At 37.5% G+C, this 26,028-nt stretch overlaps 1 protein-coding gene across 7 annotated transcripts; it reads left to right on the forward strand.

Moving 5' to 3' along the window:
- The first annotated feature begins 31 nt into the window (after positions 1 to 31).
- Cep97 (centrosomal protein 97) lies at positions 32 to 24,564 on the forward strand. 7 transcript variants are annotated; one of them, XR_012447924.1, is made up of 12 exons: positions 32 to 137; positions 1,801 to 1,943; positions 2,571 to 2,729; positions 4,803 to 4,904; positions 6,504 to 6,617; positions 7,173 to 7,339; positions 10,825 to 10,989; positions 11,669 to 11,793; positions 13,470 to 14,235; positions 16,545 to 16,620; positions 19,003 to 19,764; positions 21,489 to 24,564. XR_012447924.1 is itself a non-coding variant. In XM_074073026.1 (12 exons), exons 1-12 carry the CDS (start codon positions 95 to 97, stop codon positions 21,516 to 21,518), a joined length of 2,556 nt encoding a protein of 851 aa, XP_073929127.1. In that variant the 5' UTR covers positions 32 to 94; the 3' UTR covers positions 21,519 to 24,564. The 7 variants fall into 7 exon arrangements, 6 of the variants coding, with proteins under 6 accessions (XP_073929127.1, XP_073929129.1, XP_020018766.1 ...); XM_074073026.1 differs by having other exon boundaries at positions 19,003 to 19,668; XM_074073028.1 differs by having other exon boundaries at positions 13,638 to 14,235; positions 19,003 to 19,668.
- Positions 24,565 to 26,028: the final 1,464 nt, after the last annotated feature.

A 26,028-nucleotide genomic window follows, 5' to 3' on the forward strand; every position in this document is an offset into this window, starting at 1 on the left:
TGCATCCTGGGAGTTGTAGTTTCCTACTCTCCCCTGTACCAGCGCCACAGAGCGGCTGTCGGACGGTTGCTTGGTGTTACAGCAGGCGGCAAGTATGGCCGTGGCGCACGCCGACGGGGTTTTGCCTCCCGGAGACGGTAAGGCGATCCCCACCCGTAAGTCCCAAGGTTTATTCCACTGAGCTGAAGTAAATAGTTGCCTGGTGGAGAGAAGCAGCCCAGTTTGCGGTTGCAGTTCTGGACCTGTTCTCTGGATGTGAGACTCGGGCGTTGCGGGGCGCGCTGCCTTCTGGGAGTTGTAGTTCCCAGGAGCTGTCCAGCTCTGCAGCTTTGCAGCGAGGGCCTGGTAGGGGACTTCAGCCCCCAGGAGCCTTCGCGACGCCGGGCACCCCCGTCCCGCGCTCCCAGCCCTCGGGTGCGGTGGGTTTCGGGCTGCGGTGATCTTTTTCTCGTACGTTTATTTTGTTCCGCGTGCCCGCGGGAAACTTGGCAGGATTTCTCTTTCAGTCGCGCCTGGTTCCTAGAACGTTGAGGAAACATCTCAGATCTCCATAGGCTGCCCGAAGTCCTCCTTGGAGGTGGCAGTGGCCAAGATAAAATCGGGGGTAAACGTAGCCCAGGTACCCCCGCCCCTAGAGCTGCAGACCGGGTCCTTGGATCGAGTTGGCCTTGGCTCAGCGGGGCGCAGGATGCGAGGCGCTTTTGTTTTGGTTACCACTCGGGGCGTGGTAGCCACCTTGTGGTCCAAGCTGGGCGGCTTAGGTGAGGGGCGGTTGTCTGGAATCCCGGAAGTCTCGGGGACCAGTGTCCATGTTCTAAGAGGTCTCTCGACAGTTGGAGAACCCTGCGAAACTGCGTGTGCTTTTCTGGGACCGCGCACAGCTCGCATTGCATTCTCAGGGCTCAGGACCCCTCACCTGCTGAGAGCACTTGGACAGTGGAAGAACGGTGAAGCCCGCCAGGAGAGCAGGCTGCTGGATCCTGTTCTGACCGTGCATTTGAAATTGATCTCCCCCCCGCCCCCCTCCGCCCACCTCCGACAGCTGCTGTTCCTAAACTCCACCTCTAGCCCACCAAGGCAACTTAACCTACAACAATAGCACTTACCGTTATTTACCTAGCCACTTGATAGGAGCCAGACAATGTTTTGAGTGCTTGTCTTACACCTGCTCACTTTTCTGTGTGGAACACTTACAAGGCAGGTATCATTATCATCATCCCATCTTACAGAGTGGAAAAATGAGTCCAAAGAGTCAGTAACTTGCCCAGCATAGCACACGGTTACTGGTGGAAGGAACCACAATCTGCCCTTATGTTATACTAAAGTGCTATTGACTACTATGTGTCTGGACCAGGGTTAAGTGCTGTTCCTTTAATTTCTTTTAGTCCGCACATCAACCTTGTGAAATAGGCGTCGTTATTATTTTATCTTAAAGATAATAGTTTGGGTTCTTATATACCCATAATTAGGTTGTAAGAAGGTTGGTTTCTATCAAAAGTTAAGTTCCGTTTTAAAAATGCTGTTATTAGGTACAAAATACTCATGTTTAAATGCGAACAATTCCAAAGTATTATATCACAGAAATTTCAGTATTAAATATAGTTGTAATTTGATATTTCTGAGAAGAAGTAATTCAATTTGTGGTTATTTAGAATGCTAGATTGCCTTTGTTTTAAAATCTTGATATTATGCTCTGGTGTTTTGTAACTTGTATAGAAATTTTATTAGCATAACCCCATCCCTGTGCTCAACTGTCATATTTGTTTTAGTTGTGTTTTCTAACTGTCTTCTCTTTTCAAGGATCAGTGGTCAATTGGTCAGGGCAGGGACTACAGAAATTAGGTCCAAACTTACCCTGTGAAGCTGATATTCACACTTTGATTCTGGATAAAAATCAAATTATTAAACTGGAAAATCTAGAGAAATGCAAACGATTAATGCAGGTGGGTATTGATTGCTATCTGGGGAATCATTACATAGGACTAATTTATTGTTAAACAATATAAGACAAAAACATAAAGTAAGTCCAGGTCTGAAAAGCAGTAAATGTTGCCTTAAATTTTTACATCTTCTTTTGAAGATGAACACAAATGTGCTACATTTAGAGTAGACTAGAAAAAGCAGCATTGTGGAATAAAGAACACATTTTTTTATGTATTGTGTTGCTAAGATAACTTTTGACTTCATTATGGAGTACAGTTTGTTCATTCATTCATTCAAGAAATGTTTGTTGAGTTCCTCTTACTATGTTTGGGGCTGTTGTAGGTTTTGATTGAGACAGAATGAGGACCCAGTTTTTGTGGCGCTTACATTCGCAAGTTGTTTCTGTGTTAAAAATGTCTCTAGTAATCGGAGGAGGTCTAATCACTCAGCTTATCTGTATTTTCTTTTGGCTGGGAACAACAAAAACTAATACATACTGTAGATAGTAGATTTAGATAATATTGTGAAAAGTACAAATTAAGTTTGTGTATTTGGGAATGTTTGGCCATATAACAGACTTTTACCACCATAATGTGAAAAAAATATATATATATTTCCTAGGAGTAATGATATATTTCTTTCCACAGTTGTCAGTGGCTAATAATCGGCTGGTTCGGATGATGGGTGTGGCCAAACTGACCCAACTCCGTGTATTAAATTTACCTCATAATAGTATTGGCTCTGTGGAGGGGCTAAAGGAATTAGTACAGTTGGAATGGCTGAATTTGGCAGGAAATAATCTCAAGGTGAATTTAAAAAAATTTTTTTTAGTTTTTATTTCAAATTGCTCTCTGTAAAACAGAAATTCAAGCAGTATAGAAATAAGAATAAAAAATAAAAAAATCCAAAAATGATTCTGGTTGAAACTGTTCGAGGATAGAGGGGAGAAGGGGATAAAGGAGAATGGTAGGGGGGTGAATTAAAGTATGATATATTGGATATATCGTAAGAAATTTTATGAAAGCTACAGTGTATCCCCACCCAGCACAATAAAAACAAACAAATAAATAAAATATCCACTACCACTCCCCAAAGATAATCTGTACTGACATAAACTAAAAGAAGTCTCATTTTGAAACACATAATACAGTATAGTATTCTTTTAAATGTAAACAAAGAATATATTTTACTCTTAGAAAAAAGTAGATCAAAAATAGGATGGTGAGTGGAAAGCCTCTTCCCCATTGAATTAAGCTTTAAATAGATGTTTAATGGTATGATGGAGAATATACTGTTTTGAAAGTCAAGAGATCTGGATGCCTGTCCTCCTTTCACCACTTACAGCTGTATAATTTTTGAGAAGTTAAAAAGTATCTCTGTGTCTTATTTTTTTATATGTTAGGTGAGGGGACTAGGTTAAATAATAATGATAGCTGCCTTTTACTGAGCAATTAATTAGTTGGTACTATTGTAAACACATTATTTGTATTAACTCATTCAGTCTCGTGTCAGCCTGTGAGGTAGGAGTAGTTCTTATGTCCTTATGTTGATGAGGAAACTGAAGCACACAGAAGTTGATAACTTGCTCAAAGTCACACATTCAGGAAGTTGCTGAGCCAGATTTTAAATCTGGACTGTTGGGCTTCACTCTACACTTGTAATTTCTGTTCTGTACCAACTGTCATATGCCACTAACGTTTCTTCGGGCTCTAAATATCTGGAAGTGCTTGGAAACCTACTTTTAGAGAAATAATGGAGAAAGTTTGCAACATGACAATTTATTATTTCCATTATTAGTGTATATTATTGTACAAAGGGCTTTCATTGTGATATTTCCATAAATGGAGAAAGTTTGCAACATGACAATTTATTATTTCCATTATTAGTGTATATTATTGTACAAAGGGCTTTCATTGTGATATTTCCATATATACATATATATTTATCATATTTTTATCATATTTACCTCCTTATCGCTCTTCCCCCTTTTTAAAATTTTTTACTTTTTTTGGCCGTACTGGGGTTTGACCTTAGGACTTCACAGTTGCTAGGCAGACTCTCTATCACTTGAGCTATGCCCCTAGCCCTTTTTTGCTTTAGTTATTTTTCAGGTAGTGAAAACTGGCCTCTGGGCCAGTCTCAGATGGTGATTCTCCTGTTGAAGGTCTCCCACTTAACTGTAGTGACAGGTGTGGGCTGTCATTGTCATCCAGCTTATTGGTTGAGATTGGATCTTGGTAACTTTTTGCCAAGGCTGGCCTTGAACCATGATCCTCCTGACTCTACCCCCAGAGTAGCTGGGGTTACAGGCATGAGCCACTGCACCTGGTATATTTCTAACACTTTTTTATGGATTTCATTATTCTATTTTCATGCATGCATATAGTGTACTTTGATCATATTCATGTTCCCATCACCCCCTCTCTCCCTCCCTCTTTCTGTTGGTTCCACTGCAACAGTCCCCCTTTTACATTCATATTTTCTTTTTAGGTCTTTTTAGATTCCATATATGAGACAAAATGTAATATTTGTCTTTCTGAGTTTGACTTATTTTGCTGAACATGATGATCTCTGTCCATTTTCCTGCAAACTACATGATTTCATTCTTCTTTATGGTTGAATAATACTTCATTGTGGAATATACCACATTTTCTTTATCTGTTCATTAGTTGATGGGCACTTAGGCTGATTCCATAGCTTGGCTATTGTAAATAGTGCTGCAATAAACATGGGTGCAGCATGAAAACTTAGTAAGTGTTATCTCTTCCTCCTTTTTCTCTGTCATCTTAGATGTTCTATAATATAAGAGAAAGTATGAGAGAAGAATTTCATTTCTTGATTTTGAGTACTCTAAATAATGTGATTTTTTTTCATAATAGGCCATTGAACAAATTAATAGCTGCATAGCTCTACAGCACCTTGATTTATCAGACAATAACATACCTCAGATAGGTGACCTATCTAAATTGATATCCCTGAAGGTAAGTGTGTTTTCTATGTCATTTCTGAAATTTTATTTTGAAATACCAAGTGAAGATGATCTGGTTGCCCTAAAATCAACTTGCCACATATGAAGAACAGACTGTTTTATTAGAAGAATTTTATCAGAGTGCTAGAAATTAAGTATGGAACTTTTGACCTTCCTTTCTTCCTCTCTTTTTTTTTTTTTTTTTCAAAAAACAAAACAAAACAGGCTGGTCTTGAACTCTGAGCTCCAGTGATCAAGTGATGCACCTGCCTCAGCCTCTCAAATGCTGGGGCTACAGGCATATGCCATTGCCCTCAGCTTTGCTGTTAGCATCTGTAACTGCTGAATTTCATGTGAAACTAGTTATTGTAGTTAAAGTTAATTCTTATTTACCATCCTCTGAATATGATTATTCCCTTCATACTCAACTAGCTAATGCTAGTGACTTTAGTTATATAGTACATAACATGTTGGTAAGGTTGGGAGTTGCCAATCCTAAACTTGAGTCACCTTCTGTTAGCTTTTGTTTGTGTTTTTGAGACAAGGTGTCACTATGTTGTCCAGGCTAGTCTCAAGCTCCTGGGCTCAAGTGATCCTCCTGCCATAGCCTCTTGAGTGGCTGGGTCTCCAGTTGCCTGGACTTAAAGGCATGTGTCACCCTGCCTGGCTCTCTCTCTTTTTTTTTTTTTTTAAACTCTCTGGGTTTCTGTTTTTTAGTGCTAGGTATTAATTAACAAAATTAATTTAATTTCAACTTAAAAATAAACATGTAGCATGTAGGACTTTATGGAGGAGAATGTATCATACATTCAAATGACAGACTTACAGCTTCAAAAAACATGTAGAGCTTTTTCTGTATTTGCCCTTCATTGGATATTATTAGCATCAAATGGACTCAGTAGGCCTTAGAAGCAGTATCTTAGCTGTTTCCCCCACATCTTCAGCAGAAATCATTTTTAGCAAAAACTATGCTAAATAATTCGATGTAACCAGATGCCATCCTGATAGATGCTATGAGAATTTGAACGAACTAAAGATGATTGGACATTGTGTGTGTATTTCTGGAATGGAGACATGATTATATAATCATAATCCTGTGTGTTTAATCTTGTACTTATTTTTTATTATTGCTGGCTTAGAATGAATCAGCATATCTGCAAGCAGCAAATTCTACCTTCCTCTAGCTTTTAGTTGCCAACAAAACATAGTTGTGAAACATAGTTGTCAAACATAGTTGTGAAGTCTGTGGCTTATCGCTCTGTCTCTCTTTCAGAGAATTTGCTTTCTATGTGATCATTTTATTGTGGTGGCTTAAAAGGAGGTAAATAATTGTGTTGGAAATTATTTTGTGTCTCCTGACTCAGCTCTCATAGCATGCTAGTCACTCAATCAAGCATGCGTTTTTGGACAAGTCTTTTGCCTTTCTTGAGCTTCAGATGTTAGTATGGAAAGAGAAAGTTGGACAAGAAGACTACCTAGAAACTTTCTAAGTATTAATAATCTTTGATTTCTGTGTTATGAGAAGTGTAACAAAATATCCCTTTATTCTTGCATACTATTTTGATGTTGTTAAAATTGACTAATTGATTTATGATGTGTTTTTACTTTTAAGACCCTGCTTTTACATGGAAATATTATCACCTCTCTTAGAATGGCACCTGCGTATCTACCTAGAAGTCTTGCTATACTTTCTTTAGCAGAAAATGAAATCAGGGACTTAAATGAGGTAAATTTTGAAGATACTCTGGGGTTCAGGAAGGTAGAGTTGAGAAAAGATAGAGGAAAGGCTGGTGAGCTCACTTTTACACCGAGTCTCTTGCATGGAAATGCCATCAAGATGAAACACTGGCCCTAGAAGATCACTATTTTTCTTTCTACTTTTTTTAAATGTCAGTGGGTTATTAAGGCTTTTTCATTTTGTAATACTGCGATTATCATCACATTGGGAGGTGATTGGTGGTAGAGGGTCATCTACATTACAGGGGTTAATAATGCACCCTGTCCACCTTTCCCTGGCTGCTATTATGTTTTCAGAATAGGGCTTTCTTTGCTGGGAGACAGTGCTGACATTTTCTAAGGGACTTTATGCAGCAAGGACAAATGGTCATATTGTTGGAATTTTGGAAGTCAGTATCTAATAGAAGAGTATTACTTGTTGCTTTTTAAAACAAGAGGGAAATTGTTATATTCTCAAATGATGCCAAAGATGTGTAATCAGTAGAAGCCCGGTGCTTCACACTGAATAGTCCATTTTGTTCAACAAAGATATCCTTTGTTCCAGATCTCTTTTTTGGCATTCTTAACTGAATTGGAGCAGTTGTCGATCATGAACAATCCTTGTGTGATGGCAACACCTTCCATTCCAGGGTTTGACTATCGACCATATGTCGTCAGCTGGTGCTTAAATCTCAGAGTCCTAGATGGATATGTGATTTCTCAGAAAGAAAGGTGAACATGATCTCTCTAATATCACATTAATCATAGAAGTTAACTGAAAAGACCATTTGTAGTTTACTATAGATTAATAAATTTAATATTTCTTAAAATGTATGTTCAGAAGCTAAGAGCATTAGAGTAATCATATAGCAGACTATGAGCTGGTCATTTAGAATCGTTTCTCTTTTCTCTGAAAAAAACAGACAAGGACAAATTACCAGCTTCAGACGTTGGAGCTGGTGAGTCTAGCTTGATGCCTAACTTAAAACAATTTGCTTTCTGAAAGTGCTTTTGTTAAGCAGTTGTTTAAAACTTGGAGCATTTTTTTGTTTTTCTTTTTGTGGCACTGGGGTTTGAACTTAGGGCCTATACCTTGAGCCACTCTGCCAGCCCTTTTTTGTGATTTTTTTTTTTTTTGAAGTGGGGTCTTTTGGAACTATTTGCCCAAGCTGGCTTCGACTCGAGATCTTCCTGATCTCTGCCTCCTGAGTAGCTAAGATTATAGGTGTGAGCCACTGGCATTTGTCACTTGGACACTTTTGCATAGAAAACCAGGTTATGAATCTTGTGTAGCATCTCAGCTTAATGCCACGAAAGCTTACAAACTATTGTATAAGTAAAGGAAATATTAATAACATCTTAGAACTCAATTACCCTCTATAATGATGCCCCTGAGAAAATGCATATGGAGTTCCAATTTGGACCTAGTAGCAGACATAGTAGTTGCTTTTCCCTGTCACCTATCCATGAACCAGCGAAGTGGGAACTCCTCTAGTTTAGGTCATTGATGATTTCTGTGGCTTAGAGCTTGGACCCCCTACGGGGTGAAGTCTTTTGGACACTGGTCCATAATCAGTGGAGTCAGAACCTTAGGGAAGGTGAAGAATTAGGATGTGGACAAGAAGAGCGGGTGGGGAGCAGGGAGACAAAAGGGGATAATGCCTCATTCAAAGTGAATAGATGTGCACATCTGTCATGCTCTCAACACGCGTGTTCTCCCTCACTTTTAAAGATTATTCCGTACTAGAGACTGATAGCAATTACAAAAGGTGTATGAGTGGGACAGCAAGTGATAGGTGATAATGTTTCCGTTTTCCTTCTTCCTGCAGCTTCATATAGCTGCTGAGTAGAACGGAGCAGCGAGGAATGGCAGGCAGGAGCTAGACAGTGGTGGTACTAGTTTAGGGCGAGGGACGTTTGCCAGGTCTAGTTTGTCTACAGACTTTTCCTTTTTCCTAAGTATTGCTCAGAGAAGAAACTTAATTTTGTTTCAACTTGTGATTATTTCTAAACCAGAGTATGTGCTTGAATTACCTTCTCTGAGTATTTCTTTCTCTTTTTTTTTTTTTTTTTTTTTTGCGATTTGAACTCAGGTCCTATACCTTGAGCCACTCTACCAGCCCTCTTTTTTTGATGGGTTTTTTTGAGATAGGGTCTTAAGAACTATTTGCCCCAGCTAGCTTTGAACCTTGATTTTCCTGATCTCTGCTTCCTGAGTAGCTAGGATTACATGCGTGAACCACTGGTGCCCAGCTTCTGAATATTTATGAAAAGGACAATATGATTGTTAGGTTTTTCTGGCAGCATGTTGAGGTGAGTAGAGATAATGCCCTCCCATAATAACCCAAATTCAGGATGGCCAACCTCATGGCCAATTCATGTTATATACTCCTACTCACTCTCCCTTCTGAATTATTTTGAAGCAAGTCTCAGATTGCATGTCATTTCATCTATGAATGTTTCCATATATATCATTGAAAGAGAAGAGCTCTTAAAGAGATAACCACAAAGCTATTATAACATCTTGAAAAAAAATCCAGACTAATGCTTTAATAACATCAGATATAGGGTCAGAACTTATATTTCCAATAATCCTTATAAATTTTAAAGTTTTTTTTTTTTTGGCAGTGTTGAGGTTTGACTCAGAGCCTTGTGCTATTAGACAGGTGCTGTGCCATTTGAGCCATGCCAACAGCCCTGAACTGTGAGGGTTTTTTTTGGAAATAGGTTCATATGAGACCATATATTGTGATTGACCGATACTGCTTTTAAGGTTTTTGTTTTTTTCTCATGTTCTCTCTTTTTAAAATGTCTTAAGACATCAGTTTATTATTAGTGTATGCTCTGTAAGTTAGCTGTGCTGACTGAGTGGTTCTCAATTGGGATCTTTTACCCTTGCAATCAGATCACATGTGGGGATAGTCATCTGAAGTCTTGACTTGGCTGGATGTCCAAGATAATCCCCTTATGTCTCTCAATCTATCAGTTCCTTCTTTCTTTTATTATCCTTCTGTCTTGCTACGTAGCCCAGGCTGACTTTGAACTAGTGATCCTCTTCCTCAGCCTCTTGAGTGCTGGGGTTACAGGCATGTGCTATCATGCCTGACTCCCTCTCTCTCTTTCTCCATTTTTTTTTGCTGTTGTAGAAGAAATCAAATTATTTGTCTTAAGAGTTTCCCACTATTTTCTCATTTTGCTGATCATTCCCTATGTCTCTATTGGATTCTATTGAGTAGCACCCAGTGCCTGGTTGATTGTCTCTTTTTTTTTTTTTTTGGTGGGATTGGGGTTTGAACTCAGGGCTTTGAGCTTGCAAAGTAGGTGCTGTACCACTTGAGCCATGCCCCTGGCCCATTTTACTCTGGTTATTTTGGAGATGGGGTTTCAGGAACTATTTGACTGAGCTGACCTTGAACTGTGATCTTCCTAATCTCAGCCTCTCAAATAGCTAAAATTTCAGGTACAAACTACCGGTGCCAAGCTTTCTCTCTTGTTTTTTAATAGCTAGTAATGATCAGTGCCTAAAACCATTACTTTACTAAGGATTGCAAAACAGTGAAATTCTGTCATTCATTCTGTCACAGGAATACTCCTATGAAATAACTATCTAGTTTACCATTGGTATAGTTGTATAGGAGAGAAAGAATTAATATTTAATTCTCACTTTTCTCTTTTTTATTAGCATATATTTATTGTGCAAATGGGTTTCATTATGACATTTCCATACATGCATATAATGTATTTGGTCAAATTCACTCTCTGTTACTCTTTAATTCTCACTCTTTATTTACCAGATTTTAAAAATGACTTGGTGGTTCACTAGCATTCTCTATGACCAATTAGCTTTTTTTTTTTTTTAACAACAGCCTTTTATGAACTAGTAGCTTTTAATGCAATGAATGCATTTAGATACTTCAGTGTGACAAAATAAATGGAGAGAATACTCCCTGCTGCTTTGAAAATAACTTCAAAATAGCTGGAATCATTAGTGTAGACTTGTGGAAGTACCCCTAAGTATGGAAAAAAGCTTTACAACATGATTAGAGTAAGGGAAGTGAATTAGAAAGCTAGAGTTTAAAAAAAAAAAGTGAATTTATTTATGAAAAATATCCAATGGTTTTATAAAGATAACTTAAGACGGAAGAGCACTGTTGCTTAACAGTATATTTTGATCACCCCAAGAGCTCTCCCCTCTTCTTTATTTCCTTCAATTACAGCTTGAAAGCTGAATGGCTTTATAGTCAAGGCAAAGGGAGAGCTTATCGGCCTGGCCAGCATATCCAGCTTGTCCAGTATCTGGCTACAGTCTGTCCTCTCATTTCTACATTGGGTCTTCAAACTGCAGAGGATGCTAAGCTAGAGAAGATTCTGAGTAAGCAGCGGTAAGCCTATTTATTTGTAGAGCTGATGGACTCACAAGTGAAAGTACCTTTGACTCTTTCCTATAGTGATGCAGGGTGGAGACCAGTCCTGTGGTCCACATTTCCAGGCACCCAGGCCCCTGTCACTGCAGTTCTGCAGGGAAGGTGCAACTACACAGGGTAGCTGCTCTATAGTAACTGTATTGCTATTGCTTCTTGAGTAAGCAGAGCCAAGCAATGTGGAATGGGGGAAATGTATTTGTCAGGGTCTAGGGTTGTAGCTCAGTGGTAGACTACTTGCCTAGCATGTTCAAGGCCTGGGGTTCGATCCTCAATACCTCAATAAACAAAACAAAGTGGTTTTGGCCTTTTGATGTAGGTGTATCATGCAGACTTTTAGATGCTAATATTAAGAAACATAGGCAGAAGTATTTAGTAGTTACTTCTTTTGTCAGTGATCCTTCCTTTAAATGTTTGTGCATGTGCAAATGTGTGCCTATGAGGGTGTCTATGTAATTTAAAAATAAGCTTTAGCCTTTTTTTTATCCAGTGTTTTCAAATGAGACTTTATAATTTGCCAGGAACTAAAGATACTTACTTTGCAAACTTGTAAACTTCTTTTTGACATTGTTGCCTAGGAAGCACAGAATTGTTTTTGTTTGTTTGTGTCAGATAACACAGAGGTTAAATTGGTTTTCAGGTTTCATCAGAGGCAGTTGATGAACCAAAGCCACAATGAAGAGTTTGCTCTTCTTGAAACAAGGGCCTCTCTTTCCCCTGAGCATTCAAGTCCTGTTCAAGACTGCCAGATAGTCCAGGAAAGTGGTAAGAAATTAACTTACCTCCCTGGTCACTGTTCAAGTCATTTGATTTACTGGATATCATAACATTGAAAAAGTATATATTTTTATAACTTCTTATTAGTTTAATTTTACTGATCATTTGGCTCTGATATTTTATGTAAGTATGTAGACAGACATTTTGAACAAGTATATACATATATGTACATGCACACATATATTATAGGTGTATAGGTATATATGTTTATGTATGTACATTACAATTTGTATTTTTGATCTTTAAAAACATTTCAAGGACTGCTACCTTTTGTATAGACCCAAGGCTTGTATTATTACAAGAATTCTTCTTTTTTGTGGGACTGGGGTTTGAACTTAGGACTTTACACTTACAAAGCATGTGCTGTACTTTTTGAGCCACAGCTCCAGTCCATTTTGTTCTGGTTATTTTGGAGATGGGGTCTCAAGAACTATTTGCCCAGCCTGGCCTTGAACCATGGAACCTCCTGATCGCAACCTCCCAAGTAGCTAAGATTACAGACATGCGCCACTGGTGCCTGGCACAAGAATTTATTTTCTTAAAAATGTTTGGTTTGGAGGGTTGGTGGAGTGGCTTAAGCAGTAAGAGCCCCTGCATAGCAAGCATAAGGTGCTGAGTTCAAACCCCAGTGCTGCAAAAACAAAAACAAAGCAAAAAAAAAAACGCAAGTGAACAAAACTGATAATTTAATATCTGCAGGGGGTTAAGGGGGAGAGAAAATGAGAGTGATCTAACCATGTGCAATATAAGCCTGATCGGAATTGTCACTATGAATCCTCCCCATATAACAAATATATCGTAATAATTTTTTTTTTATTAAAAAAATGGTTTGGGCTGGCAGAGGAGCTCAAGTGGTAGAGTACTTGCCTTGCAAGATAAAGGCCCTGAGTTTAACCCCTAATACTGCCCCCCCCAAAAAAAAAGATTGGTTTGGACTAATGTGATGGAGAATGCCTATAATCCCAGATACTTGGAGGTAGAGATCAGAGGATTATGGTTCAAGGCCATCCTGGATAAAATGTTATAGCCTGTCTCAACAACTAAGCTGAATGTGGTGGTCCACATCTGTAATCCAGCTAGCTGTTTGGGAGGTAGGAGGGGCTGAGGCTGGCCTGGGCAAAGAGCGGAAGACCTTATCTGAAAAATAACTGAACAAAAGGGCTGGGACATGGTTCAAGTGGTAGAACCCTTGCCTAGCAAGCACAAGGCTCTGAATTCAAAAGCCAGTAACACACACACACACACATGTTTGGTTTGAACATAAAAGGAAAACTATTGGGAGGACAAGCAGTAGGATATGGGAGAGGGAAAAGAGAAGGGGAGAGTATGATTGAAATCCAGTGTGTGTATGTATGAAAAGGTCATAATGAAACCCACAGAAAAATTTATAAGAAAGTTGGAGTGGGGGGAAGAGGATAAGAGAGTGGTGGAGAGGGTATGATTAAGGTGTGCTGTGTGAATGGGTGGAGATGTCACAACGACGTCCTTCACTTTGTACTGTTAACATACAACAATAAAAAAAGTGGCTTGATGTTTTAGGCATGTTGGAAGAAGTCACTGAAGGCATTTTATTGAGTTTCACTATATTTTTGGAATTAAATTTCATTAAAAGGATACAGCTAAAAAACTTCAAATATTTAGTAATACTATGTTGATTCTTCTAGAACCAGTCATCCAAGTCAACTCTTGGGTTGGTAATGATGATCAGTTATATGCTGTTAAGAATAACTTTCCAGCCTCTGCACACACTACAAGATATTCTCGAAATGATCTGCACTTGGAAGACATACAGACAGATGAGGACAAGTTAAACTGTAGTCTTCTCTCTTCAGAGTCTACTTTTATGCCAGTTGCATCAGGACTGTCTCCAGTGTCACCTACAGTTGAGCTGAGGCTACAAGGCATTAACTTGGGCCTGGACGATGATGGTGTTGTAGATGGATCTGTGAAAAGGCTGGAAAACCAGAACTTGGATAAGGAAGAGGAAAAGACTTTATGGGGTACAAATGAGAGTTCTGTTCAAATGTTGACAAGAAAACTCAGCACAGAGGTAAATGAGAAAGCTGGGCTATTACCTTGTTCCGAGTCAACAGTAATCAGTGCTATCTTAAAGGATAATAACCGTAGTCTTACATCTTTTCCTGAATCAGCTGGATACAGTATCTCCCATATAGAGCCAGATAGTGAAGAAACCATGTCTCAAACAACTTTAGAGAACCTTCCCTGCAGGATTTTAACTCAGAGATCTGTTGCTTTGCAACAAGGTAAAGTTTCCATTCAGAAATTGAATGAAGCAGCCACCAAGGTTCAGGCCTGTTGGCGGGGCTTTTATGCCAGAAACTACAACCCACAAGCCAAAGAGGTGCGTTATGAAATCCGGCTGCGCAGAATGCAGGAGCACATTGTCTGCTTAACCGAAGAAGTGAGAAGGTGGGTCAAAACCCATCTGGTGCTTTATTGGTTTGGGGGTGCAGATGTTCTTAAGTTGTTTTAGAACATTGCACTGCAGTGGTCAGGGCAGTCTTTACACTATGTAACCACTATTGGCTTGCTTGTTCATCTCCAAGGATATCCTGAAAGCATCTTGAGTGCAAATATTGTCATATGTATCTCTATCCCTAGCACAGCAATTGGTACATAGATGGAGTGTCACAAACATGTTGAATGAACATGAGGTATATAGCCAACTATAATTCTAAACACAGAAAGGTTCAACAGTGTAGAAAACCTGGATATGTAAAAAAAACAGGAAGGTGAGGAAGTATACCTAGAACCCTAATAAAGATGACATATGAATAGAGAAAATTACAGAGATTCAAAAGGGACTGAAATTTTGGAGCTACTAGGAATTATTCCTTAATTTCATGGCTCACATGTTTTATAGACTGCCAACCTAGGAAAATTAGGATTTCATTGGTATTGAAGCTATCAGTATTATTAGTATACCAAGTGGAAAATGAGAAAGAAGCAAAAGAGACAAAGAAGGGATAGCCAGAATGATAGGAAACCTAGGAGTGTATATGTTTGGTTCTGACGGGAAAATGTTTCAGGAGATGAGAGATGCCTTAGAAAGGACAGAAAACTAGACATTAGATTTAGTAATTAGAGATTATTGGTAGACACCAATAGTGACCCTCAGACTGTCTTTCATGATTTGCTAAACTCAGGAGCTACAGAACTCAGGAAAATTATTCTGTTCATGGTTACAGTTTAATACAGCAAAAACATACAAATTAAAATTATCAAGAAAAAAAGGCACATAGGGCAGAGTCTAGGAGAGACCAGGTACAAATCTCTAGTTCTCTTCCAGTTGAGTCATATAGAGAAAACTTAATTCTAACAGTTGTGATATGTGACAATACAAAGTATTGCCAGCAAGGGAAGCTTACCTGAGTGTCACTGTCCAGGGTTTTATTGAGGGTCAGTCATATCAGCATTTAGTGCCCATATGAATTACTTTACTCAGATCTCAGGCTCCCTAGAGGTCGAACTGGTACACTGTTTGACCCCATGTTAACAAAACTCATTGAAATCACATTGTTAACATGAACTATCTGGTGTGATCCAAGACTTGAGGTACACAAAGATACTCTTTTTCAGGTAGGATACTCCAAGGCTTGGAGTTTATCTCCCAGAATCCAGTCAAGAACCAATCTTCTGAGTTAACCTTTCACTGCACAGTGACTTTCCTAAGAGCACTGCAAGTAATGTGAGGAGATGAGTGCCAGTTTGAAATGGGTTGAATAGTCAATGGGAGGTAAAGAGTTTAAAGAATGAGTGTAGCCAACTCGGGAAGAAGGAAAAGAGAGTAGTAGATGGTTGCTAGAGAAGAATCTGAGGTTAAGGAAGACTTGTCTTTGAAAGGTGGGAGATACAGAGTGTGTTTGTATGTTGGTGGGAATGATTCAATAAGGAAGTAAAAACTGATGGTACAGAGGAAAGAGGGGAGATGTGCAGGGTTGAAGTTGTTGAGGTATTGAAAGAAGAAAGAGTACCAGATGGCACTGGGGACGGGGAGGGGTCTGGAGAAAATGGAGAATTGGGTTGGAAGTTTAGAACAGGGCTGGAGTATAGCTCAGAAGTAGAGTGCTTGCCTAGCATTTGTAAGGCCCCAGGTTCCCAGCAATGAAAAAAAAAAAAAAAGAACAAAATATCAGAATAAAATGGAAGTGACAGTCTGGTAATAATGGGTAACTAAGGGAGCCTTGGGTTTGAAATAGGCATAAGTATTCAGGTGGTAGGCAGCCTTGAGGCCAGAGGTAAGATTTTGATGAATGAGAGGAAGTGATGGATGGAGGAGGTCTGTTGATAGTAAGGACTATGTCAAGGACTGGGGCAAACAGGGAAGTGAAGTTTGATGCCAATGCTTCAGAAGAGTGTTTCAAGCTGTGATCCTGAGTACTTGACTCAGGTATGATTCCTAACTATTTTGGAGACTTTGAGTAACCACACATATCTGTGCCTCCTGTCCCTTTGGTGTGTTTGGTTGGGAAATTGAAGGCAGGTAAAAAGCCATTTAATATTTTATTTATTTTTTATCACTGTCAATGCTTTATAGAATGAACATCTGAATTTTAGTCATTTCACTTGGCTTCTACTTTGAGTAATAGTTTATTTGAATCATAGCTATTCTAAAATGGTTATTAGGTTATTAATTTCTTTATAATATACGTGTTTAGTAGTTGTAACAGAAAGTTTAAAGCAGCCTTCCTTGTATTAATAATTTTGAATTATTATAGATTAAGAAAAGAAAGAGATGAAGAACGTGTTAAAAAGTTAATACAAGAAGAGGCTGTCAGATTCCTTTGGAACCAGGTAAACTCCTTCCTGCTGATATACCTAGTAGATGTGAACAAAGAAAATTTCTAGATTCATTGAGCTAGTCACAGAACAATCAGGCATATTAATCAGTCTGTCATTTTTTTTTTTTTTCCTTTTTTCTTTTTTGAAGTGCTGGGGATGGAACCCAGGGCCTCACATATGCTAGGTAATCACTCTACCACTGGGCCACATCCCCAGCCCAGAACTTCCTTTCTCAGGATTATGGCTGTGGTTTATGTTCTTTGCCACTGACTCTGAACTAGGACAGTGGATTTTGCTACATTTTATTTAATCTAAAGAAAAATATTTTCATAATTTTGATAAGAAAGATAAAGTAGTGTAAAGCCCAAGGTTTAATTGAGGGATGTTATTATAATTTCCCAATATATAGTAGAAAACCCAATTTGAAGTTTTGCATTGCTATCTATCTGAAATATTTAAATGAAAGGTGACTAAGATGGTATATGATGGTCAGCAGTGTCCTAAAAAGTACAATGAATGCTTAGGACACAGGATTTGAATCCTGCAGTAGCATACTTCAGGACAGTTTAGGCAATTGGTTTTACTAATACTGTATCACATCAAATACTTTTTTTTTTGCAGTATTGGGGTTTGAATTTAGAGCCTTCACCTTGAGCCACTCCACCAGCACTTTTTTTGTGGTGGGTTTTTTCAAGATAGGGTCTCCTGAACTGTTTGCCTGGGGTTGGCTTTAAACTGTGATCCTCCTGATCTCTGCCTTCTGAGTAGCTAGGATTACAGGTGTGAGCCACCAGTGCCTGGCTACATCGAATACTTCTTGATGATTATTTATTGGAAATATTCTTATAAGATTCAACTTCCAGCTACTTGGGAGACAGAGATTTGGAGGATTGCAGTTCAAGGCCAGCCCGAGCAGAAAATTAGAAATAGCCCATCTCAAGAAAAAAATTGGGTATGGTGGTACATCCCAGCTATGTGGGAGGCATAAGTAGGAAGATGACAATCTGGGCTGGCCCAGGTGAAAAGTGGGAAGCCTTATCTGAAAAATAACTAAATCAAAAAAGGATAGGGAAGTGGCTCAAGTAATAGAGCAACTGCTTAGCTAGTGTGAAGCTCTGAGTTCAAACTCCAGTACTGCCAAAAGAAAAAAAAGATTTGACTATAAAATTATTTTTAAAATTTTGCAGCTTATTTTAATTTTAAGTTTATTTAAATCACTTTGGACTCAACATGTCCTTACGTTTCACCCACTCATCAAACTGCACTGCTATGAGATATCCCAGTCAAATAGCAGTTTCCTTTAAGATTGATCCTTTCTTTTGAGCAGTCTAAGCAATCTTTGCTTCCTTGTCATAGCCTATATGAGGACTAAGAGCTGTCACCAACATTAGAGACTCATTCATTAGCTTGTTGATGCTTTTTGTGTTGGCCTGGAACCCCACCATACAGTTTTCTGTGAAGGAAACTGAAGCATTTCCCAGCAACCTGACTGAGTGTTAAAATTATTGGTTTTTGAGGTTTCGTATTTACCATCAGTAGGGGAATTGTTAAGGAAATTATAAAATAAATATACTATGGAACAGTTGAAAAGAATAAGGTGACAGTATGGACCAATGTGGGAAGAGCTCCAAAGTAACACTGTTTAGGGAATAACAGCAACATACAGAGCTCAGAGTTCCTCTTGGTTTTAAAAAAATACGTAGAAAAAGATCTGGAAGGATACACGTTAAACTTTCATCAGTGACTAGCTTGGAGTATGGTCAATGGGAAATTACAAACTCTATAAATTTTTTTTCCTTGGAATTTTTATACTAAAAATTTGAAACTTTATTTATACCTTAACATATAGAGGTCATATTATCAAGAACTTGGGATATTTTAAGTCATTTTAGAAAGTTGTGTATATTATATTTAAATTTTTATTTTTTTAGTGCCCTTTTAATTTTTTAGTGGTAGGCAGGCATTCTACCACTTGAGCCATGCCTCCAGCCCTATATTTTATATAGTAAATAAAAACTCTTAATCTCTACATGAATATCTCATAAAGAGTCTTATTTTTAGAGGAAATAATGGCTATTGAATAGACATCAGTGTATATTTTGTATATTATTGATCCTTTAGTCAGCTAGACATGTACTGTTTTGCTTCTCACTGTTTTTCCAGTAAAAGCAAGAGAATTGCTTTGGCCTATTTTCACTGTCCTGATGAGTGCTTTTTGTTACTAAGATGTGTACTGCTAGTTCAGACTGGGAGAGCTATGAAGAAGATTAAGGAGAGTAATGAATGAAGATAGTTTTTAGCCCCAGCTCTATCATTGACTAACTTCATAACTTCTGGAAAAGTTTATAGGTATTATTTTTATCTCATAATAAAACTATATCCTTTGGTTTATAGGTAAGGTCTCTGCAAGCTTGGCAACAGACAGTAGACCAGCATCTAATTTCCTGGCATACTGATGTTCCTCCTATATCAAGTACGCTGGCGCCATCTAAACCTCCATTATTCACCCAAAGTCAGGACTCCTCTTCTGATCACAATTCTGATTGGTTCATTGCTCAGGATGATGCTCTTCAAGAAAAGTCCTTACCAGAATTTCCAGATTCTGGTTTTCATTCCTCCCTGACAGAGCAAGTTCACCTTTTGCAGGATTCTTTGGATTCCACAGAAGGCAGTGAAAGTTCCATAATGGGGAATTCCATTGACACAGTCAAATATGGCAAAGAGCCAGACTTAGGGGATGTTAGTGAAGAACGTAGTGACTGGAGCAAGGAAAGCTCAAACAATGAGCAGGATAATAATCTGCTTGAACGATATTTAGCATCAGTTCAGCAGCTAGAAGATGCTGATGAGAGGACACACTTTGATGAAGGGTCAGGAGATAGTAAGCTTCACATAGGTCGTTCCCTGGAAAAGTTAGATGGCTTTTCTGACAGTGCTTCTGTGGGTGAGACTCATGGTGTATCTCCCACTCCCCAAGATGAAATCAGCCAGACACCAGAGAATTGCGACTTAAATGGTGAAGTCCAGGGTCAGCAGCCGGAGCGTGGCTCCACTCTTCAGGTATCAAATGTTGGCGACATTGCATAGCGCGTCGGTTTCACGGGAAGCGGAAATCTACTTTTCTAGAAAATTGTTTCAGTTGCCTCTTTTTCTTCGGTAAGGGGAGCAACCCTTCCCCCTGTTTTGTTTTGTTAAGTTTGTATTCTTGTCTAGTATGTTTCAGATTTTAGATACTGGGCTGTTTTCATTTTTATTTTACTAATTTGTTAGCTGTAATGTATCAAACTATTTATATTCAAAGCTGTATGTACTTTTTTAAATTAAAATTTGCATCAACAATGTTCCTTTTAAAAATACAGTTTCTTAAAGAAAATTTTATCTTAATGATACAAACAGAATTTCAGTTGGTCTGTTCTGAGAAAATTAATTATAATAAGGAATGTAAATGTTAAAGTGAATGTAAGTGGCAATTGTGAGCTATTGAAATTTGTAAAAAGTTTAGGTTTTTTTGTTTTTAAAGCCTTTTTTCTCGTAGTCAAGGAAAGCCTTCATGTAAGCAAATTTAGGAAGAAAAAGATTATAAGATAGTTTTTTCTTTTTTCTTGTTTTGGGGCTGGAGCATGCCAAGCATGTGCTATACCATGGAGCTGTCCCCTCGGCCCCTAGATTATAGGATTCTTAGTGGGAATGATTAAATTGTCTCATGGAAAACTTTAATGTCATGGATTAATGTTAATGTAAGTAAAGCGTTTCATCTAGGATTAAAATCAAGCTTACTTAAGAGAGGCAACACAAGATTATTTCTCTTTGATGGGAAGCAAAGAGATGACATACTTGGAATAACACCAAGGCAAACATTTGATCTTTTCATTAAGTGCTTTTTTATCCTACAGATAAGCATATATGTGCCAATATATTGCCAGAAACTAATGTTTGCCCATCTCTTTTCCTTGCTTATATTTCTGTGTGTATTTGAGAAGAAGGTCCAAGGCTATTCACTTTACCTTTTTTTTTTTTTTTCTTGGTCCTGGGGATTGAACCCAGGGCCTTGTACATGCTAGGTAAACACTCTGCCACTGAGCTATATTTCCAGTCCTCACTTCACTTTTGACCTCTGCTTCATAGTGAAGAACATTCGAAATAGTTTTAGTGGTAGAATATGAATGATTTTTAAAAATTTTTCTATCTAATCTCTGAAGAGTGCCACAATTGAAAGACAATTTAATGGTGGTTAAGAGAAAATAAACTGCACTTGTTAAAAAGACTATGTATCTGTAACTTCAAGAAGAAATAAGATTGTATTTGAATGCTATTAGTAGATACATTTGGAGATCAAGTATAATTTTTGGAAGCTTGGTATTTTAATCTTTTAGAATGTTCTGATATCCTTAAGTAACACTTACCTGATTCCCCCAAACTACAGACATATAACTATTTAAAACTATGGCAATACTTAAGTGTTCTTTAAACTTGGGTGCTAAGTATCTATTCATTATTCTGTCACAGTCCATAGATACCCTCCTTTGAAATTATATAAGATAAAATCTTCTGATCCTTTAAGAATAGAGGATCACTTTGTTAATAGAAGCATTTCCCACCATGGTCAGCTGTATTTTTATTTATAAATAAGTAGCACTCAGATTGAGAAGACTTGGATTTCATTTTCAGAAATCTAGAATCCCTTGAAATGAAAATGTTTTCTGTTTCTTGTAAACAAAACTACAGTCTTACCTTCAAAAAGGTTTTCCTCTAGTGAAGCATGTGTAACCCTGAATGCATGTTAAATAAAAATTAGTTTTTACTTTTTGAATAATGCTAATGATCTTTTATGAATGATTTTGAATTTCTTCTTAAATATACCCTATTTTTCTATTTTACAGTTAAGTGCCTCATTTGCTGCCCACAGCTAGACAAAGAAAAACCAGTTTGCACTGCAATAGTACTAAAATACTACTTCATGGTACATTAATTTTTCAGAAAAGCTGCTGAAGTGAATGGTTCAGTATTACCTAAGCAAGTTTCTGCTAACATCTTCTTCCCTTCTCTTTTTTTAAGTAATGGCACAGCCAAATTCACTTGATCATTGACATGTCAGCAGGGTTTTTTGTTTTTGTTTTTTTAAACTTTGGCTTGTTTTTCTAGCTCATAAGTTGTATTCAACATACTTTTATAAGAAATTTGGCAGGATATTACAATTGTTAATATGCTCTTTTCTATTTTATTTTACTAGTGTTTAGAAGTACAAGACCATTAATTGGCCTCTTTCTTAACTATACATAATATCTTGAATGTGGATAGAATGACAATAATATAAATTAAAATGTAGGAAAACTGAGGCATAGAATTAATATGTTTTGTTTGGTTTATAATATAATTTAAAAGTAACTTATGTAACCAAGATATCTGGTTTTTACTCTATAGGTTGTTCATTAGTTTGGCTGAAGAGAGAATGGGTCTGGTAAGGTTTGGGAAGTTGGACTTTGCACATGGGCTTTTGGGGTTTTTTCTAATAGGAGAGGTATTTTTCAGTTGTGCTGTTTTAATTCACATTAGTTCTCTTGATTTATAGTAGGTTTGGTTCATTAATTAGAAATTATTACCATGTAAGAATCATAAGGAACCTTAGAGATGATCTATTCTAATTTCTTTTCTTTAGAACCATCCAAAAGAGGGTTTCTGAGGACTTTTGCTGCAGCCTAAGGAGGTACAGTGCATAGACTGACCTCTACATTATTTTAAAGTTGAAACAAAAGTACAGAGAAGTTAAATGAATTGTCAGGTTATAGCTAGTTAATAGTAAATAAACTGAAAGCATGATGCTGTATTCCTAAAGTTTGTTATACCTTCTCTATTAATTTTATGTTTACATTAATTTTTATATTTAGTGAGTGAGAAAGTCCATGTTTCTAATTCTCTTTGAAAGAGGAACACAAGCTTATGAGAGCTAACTCTACCACTAAAGGCAGAATTGTTTATAGGAAATGATTCTTTTAGGAATCCTGAATAAATGTTCACCAAGAAATGTGACTTTATTAAAATAGTTTTTTAAAAGGCAATAGTAGAGGCTGGGTGTAGTGGCTCACATCTGTAATCCCAGTTACTTGGGAGGATTGTTTCAAGGCCAGCCCTAGCAGAAAGTTAGCTAGACAAACACTTCTTCCCCCAATTTAACCACCAAGCAGGACATTGTGGTACGTGCTTGTAATCCCAGCTATAAGGGAGTCATAGGTAGGAATGTCACAGTCTAAGACTGGCCCCTGCCAAAAATGTGAAACCCTATTTGAAAAATAATTGAGGCAAAAGGGTTGGGGGTGTAGCTCAAGTGGTAGAATACCTGCCTAGCAAGTGCAAGGATCAGAGTTCAAACTCCAGTATTGCCAAATAAATAAATAAAAATTAAAGAACAATAGTAAAATTGAAATTTTTAAAAGAATAAGTGCATCTTAGTCATTTATTTGATGACAGGCAGTATTACAGGTTATTGAGATACATAAATTTTTCTCATAAAATGCTGAGTTTGATTATATTTTATCTTCAGTTTTATATAGAACGACATTAAAAGTTTTAATTGCTTAAATAATGTGGGTGCCATTCTTGAGTTTTTGTTTTTCCTTTATTTGTTTTAGATTATTTTAATAGTATATTTCCTGGTTTCTGGAGAACTAAGACAATATGAAGGGAAAACATAGAATGAGTGTGATCAATTTCCCATTAATAAAGAAAAAAAGAGATTTCATTACTTAATATATATTATTTTGCCACACCCCTTATTTAAGGTATTTATTGTATTATAATATCTTAAGATTTAAATACATGCTACCCTCATTCATGAAGTAAAGCAGAAAGATTATTTAAAAAACATTCTAAACTTTTTGCAATAGGGTTTTACTACTTGACTAGGCTGGCCTTGAACTTGGCTCGAGTGATCTTCCTGCCTCAGCCTCCAAAATAGTTGGGATTACAGGCATCTAAACATTTTTAGTGGTATTACTTTCATTGATTAAGTTCATTGGTCCATATTGAAATTAAAAGTCAAGTGAAGGACTGGAGGTGTGGCTCAAGCAGTAGAGTGCCTGCTTTGCAAGAACGAAGCCCTGAGTTCAAACCCCATTACCCCCAAAAAGTCAAGTAAGGGGCGGAGGTGTGACTCAGATGGTAGAAGTCCTGCCCAATAAGCATGAGGCCCTGAGTTTAAACCTCAGTACCACTAAAAAATAAAATTAAATTAAATTAAACCTCATGCAAACAAAGCATTCCTCACAGCCTTGGAGAAAAAAAAATTATTGTCTTTTTAAAAAAATTTTTTTAGTGGGACTGGGTTTTTTAACTCAGGGCTTTGCACTTGCAAAGTAGGCATTCTACCACTTGAGCCATACCTCAGTTCATTTTGCTCTGGTTATTTGGGAGATGGGGGGTCTCATGAACTGTTTGCCTGGGCTTGCCTTGAACCATGATCCTCCCAATCTCAGCCTCCCAGGTTGCTAGGATTATAGGCATGAGCCACCAGTGCCTGGCTGATAATTGTGTTTTTTAAAAATGAACTGCATATTCATATCTATGAATGAATACAAATCATTCTAAATTTTAATTCCTGTATTGATTTTAGTGGATAGAAAGAATCACTCTATAGAGTGGCTTTCTAATAAGTTCTTTTTTTTTTTCCTTCTTTCTTTTTTTGGGTGCTAGAGATCTAACCCATGGCCTTGTGCATGCTTGATAAGCACTCTACTGCTGAGCTACACCCCAGCCCCATGTTTTACAATACTTTCATGTTGGCAATAAGAGTTTAAAAATAATTTGATTTTGTACTATTTTTAGATCTTACTTTAATTGTATTGTAGAATTGTGGGTGATTTAAAGTGGTTATACTCTTTTATGAAGGACTAATATTTTCCATTGTACTTTTTAATTTATATTTGAGTCTCTAATTTTAAATAAAAGGTCTATACATTTGAATGCTTCATCTGTTTATTTCAGTGATCAATAATAATGGTTGTTATACATTGTACTTGCAGTTAATGAGTAAATAAAGTTCAGAAGAGATTGCAGATAGAACTCTACTTTGGAAGGTATGGAGTGTTGTCATTATATAAGTGAATTTGCAACAAAACAGTCCTAGCCTTATGAAAATGGATTTGAAAGGAAAGAAGTGCTTAGTTTTATTCAGTGTAGATTTCACTGCCTCCAGAATACTCATGGAGTTCTCTGGGTGAGTACATTCTCAGAGAGTACAGATGTACTGTCAGGTGATAGGAAGACAGTGTTAGCCAGAAGTGTTAAGGGTGAATAAATGAGTAGAAATTCTTTCATTCGACACAATTAGGGTCTATAGTTTGGTTGGTGACAAAAAGTTAGAGTGGAAAATCATAAAAAATGAACTTTAAAATAAACTTTGTTGAGATGAAATTGACATATCATAAATAGCACATAACTAAATTTGCCCAGAGTAACCTAGACTTTGATTCTCATGTTTTATACTTCTGTTTTAAGCTTGCCACCTTCACTGGAATGACAGGCACACACCACCACACCCAGCTTTTTTCCCTTGAGATGTAGTCTCATGAACTTTTTTGCTTGAGCTAGACTGGAGCAGCAATCCTCTGTATTTCAGCCCCAGAGTAGCTTGGTATGACAGTTGTGTGCCACCTTATCCAGCTCCCGGTTGAGATGGGATCTCCATAACTTTTTGCTTAGGGTAGCCTTGAACCATGATCTTCGTGATCTCAGCACTCCCAAGTAGCTAGGACTACAGGCGTGAGCCACCTGTGCCCAACAAAATCACATTTTTTGTAGAGAAAAAGTTTGCAATTTTGAATTGTTAGGGCAATATAAGTGTAGCCACATTAGGTCCAGACACCCTCCTTTTCCCAGGTGACTTATTGGAAACCACCACCAGACTCCAAAGACTCTCATATTCTCTTCTAGGAGTTTAATAGTTTAGCTCTCATATTTAAGCTTATTGATCCTTTTCATGTTTACTTCTGAATAGGGTAAAATAGAAAAGCATGAGATTTCTTAATTATTTTGGTGAAGGCAATTGAATCCAGAGCTTGGTGTATATGCTGTATCACTGAGGTATACTCCCAACCTTAGATTTCTTTACTTTTACTTTCTTTTTAAAATAATGATCCAAGCATTGAACACCATTTGTTAAAAAGATTGCTCCTTCTCCTTTAATTAACTTGGCACCTTTGCAAAAATTGGTGACCATGTATATATGAACCCATTTTTGGATTTTCTTCTGTTCTAAAGTTTTACTTACTTATATCAGTTCTACATTATTATTACACTAAGTCTTGAAGTCAGATAATATGTCTTGTTTTTTGTGTGTGAGTAAAGCAGGAGAGTTTATTGAGATAGAAAGGTAGCAAAGAGTACAGCTTCCAGAGCTGGAAGGGGTCCCAAGAGAGGGTGCTCAAT

The sequence above is a fragment of the Castor canadensis genome, chromosome 5 (genome assembly GCF_047511655.1).
Source record: "Castor canadensis chromosome 5, mCasCan1.hap1v2, whole genome shotgun sequence".
NCBI lineage: Eukaryota > Metazoa > Chordata > Mammalia > Rodentia > Castoridae > Castor > Castor canadensis.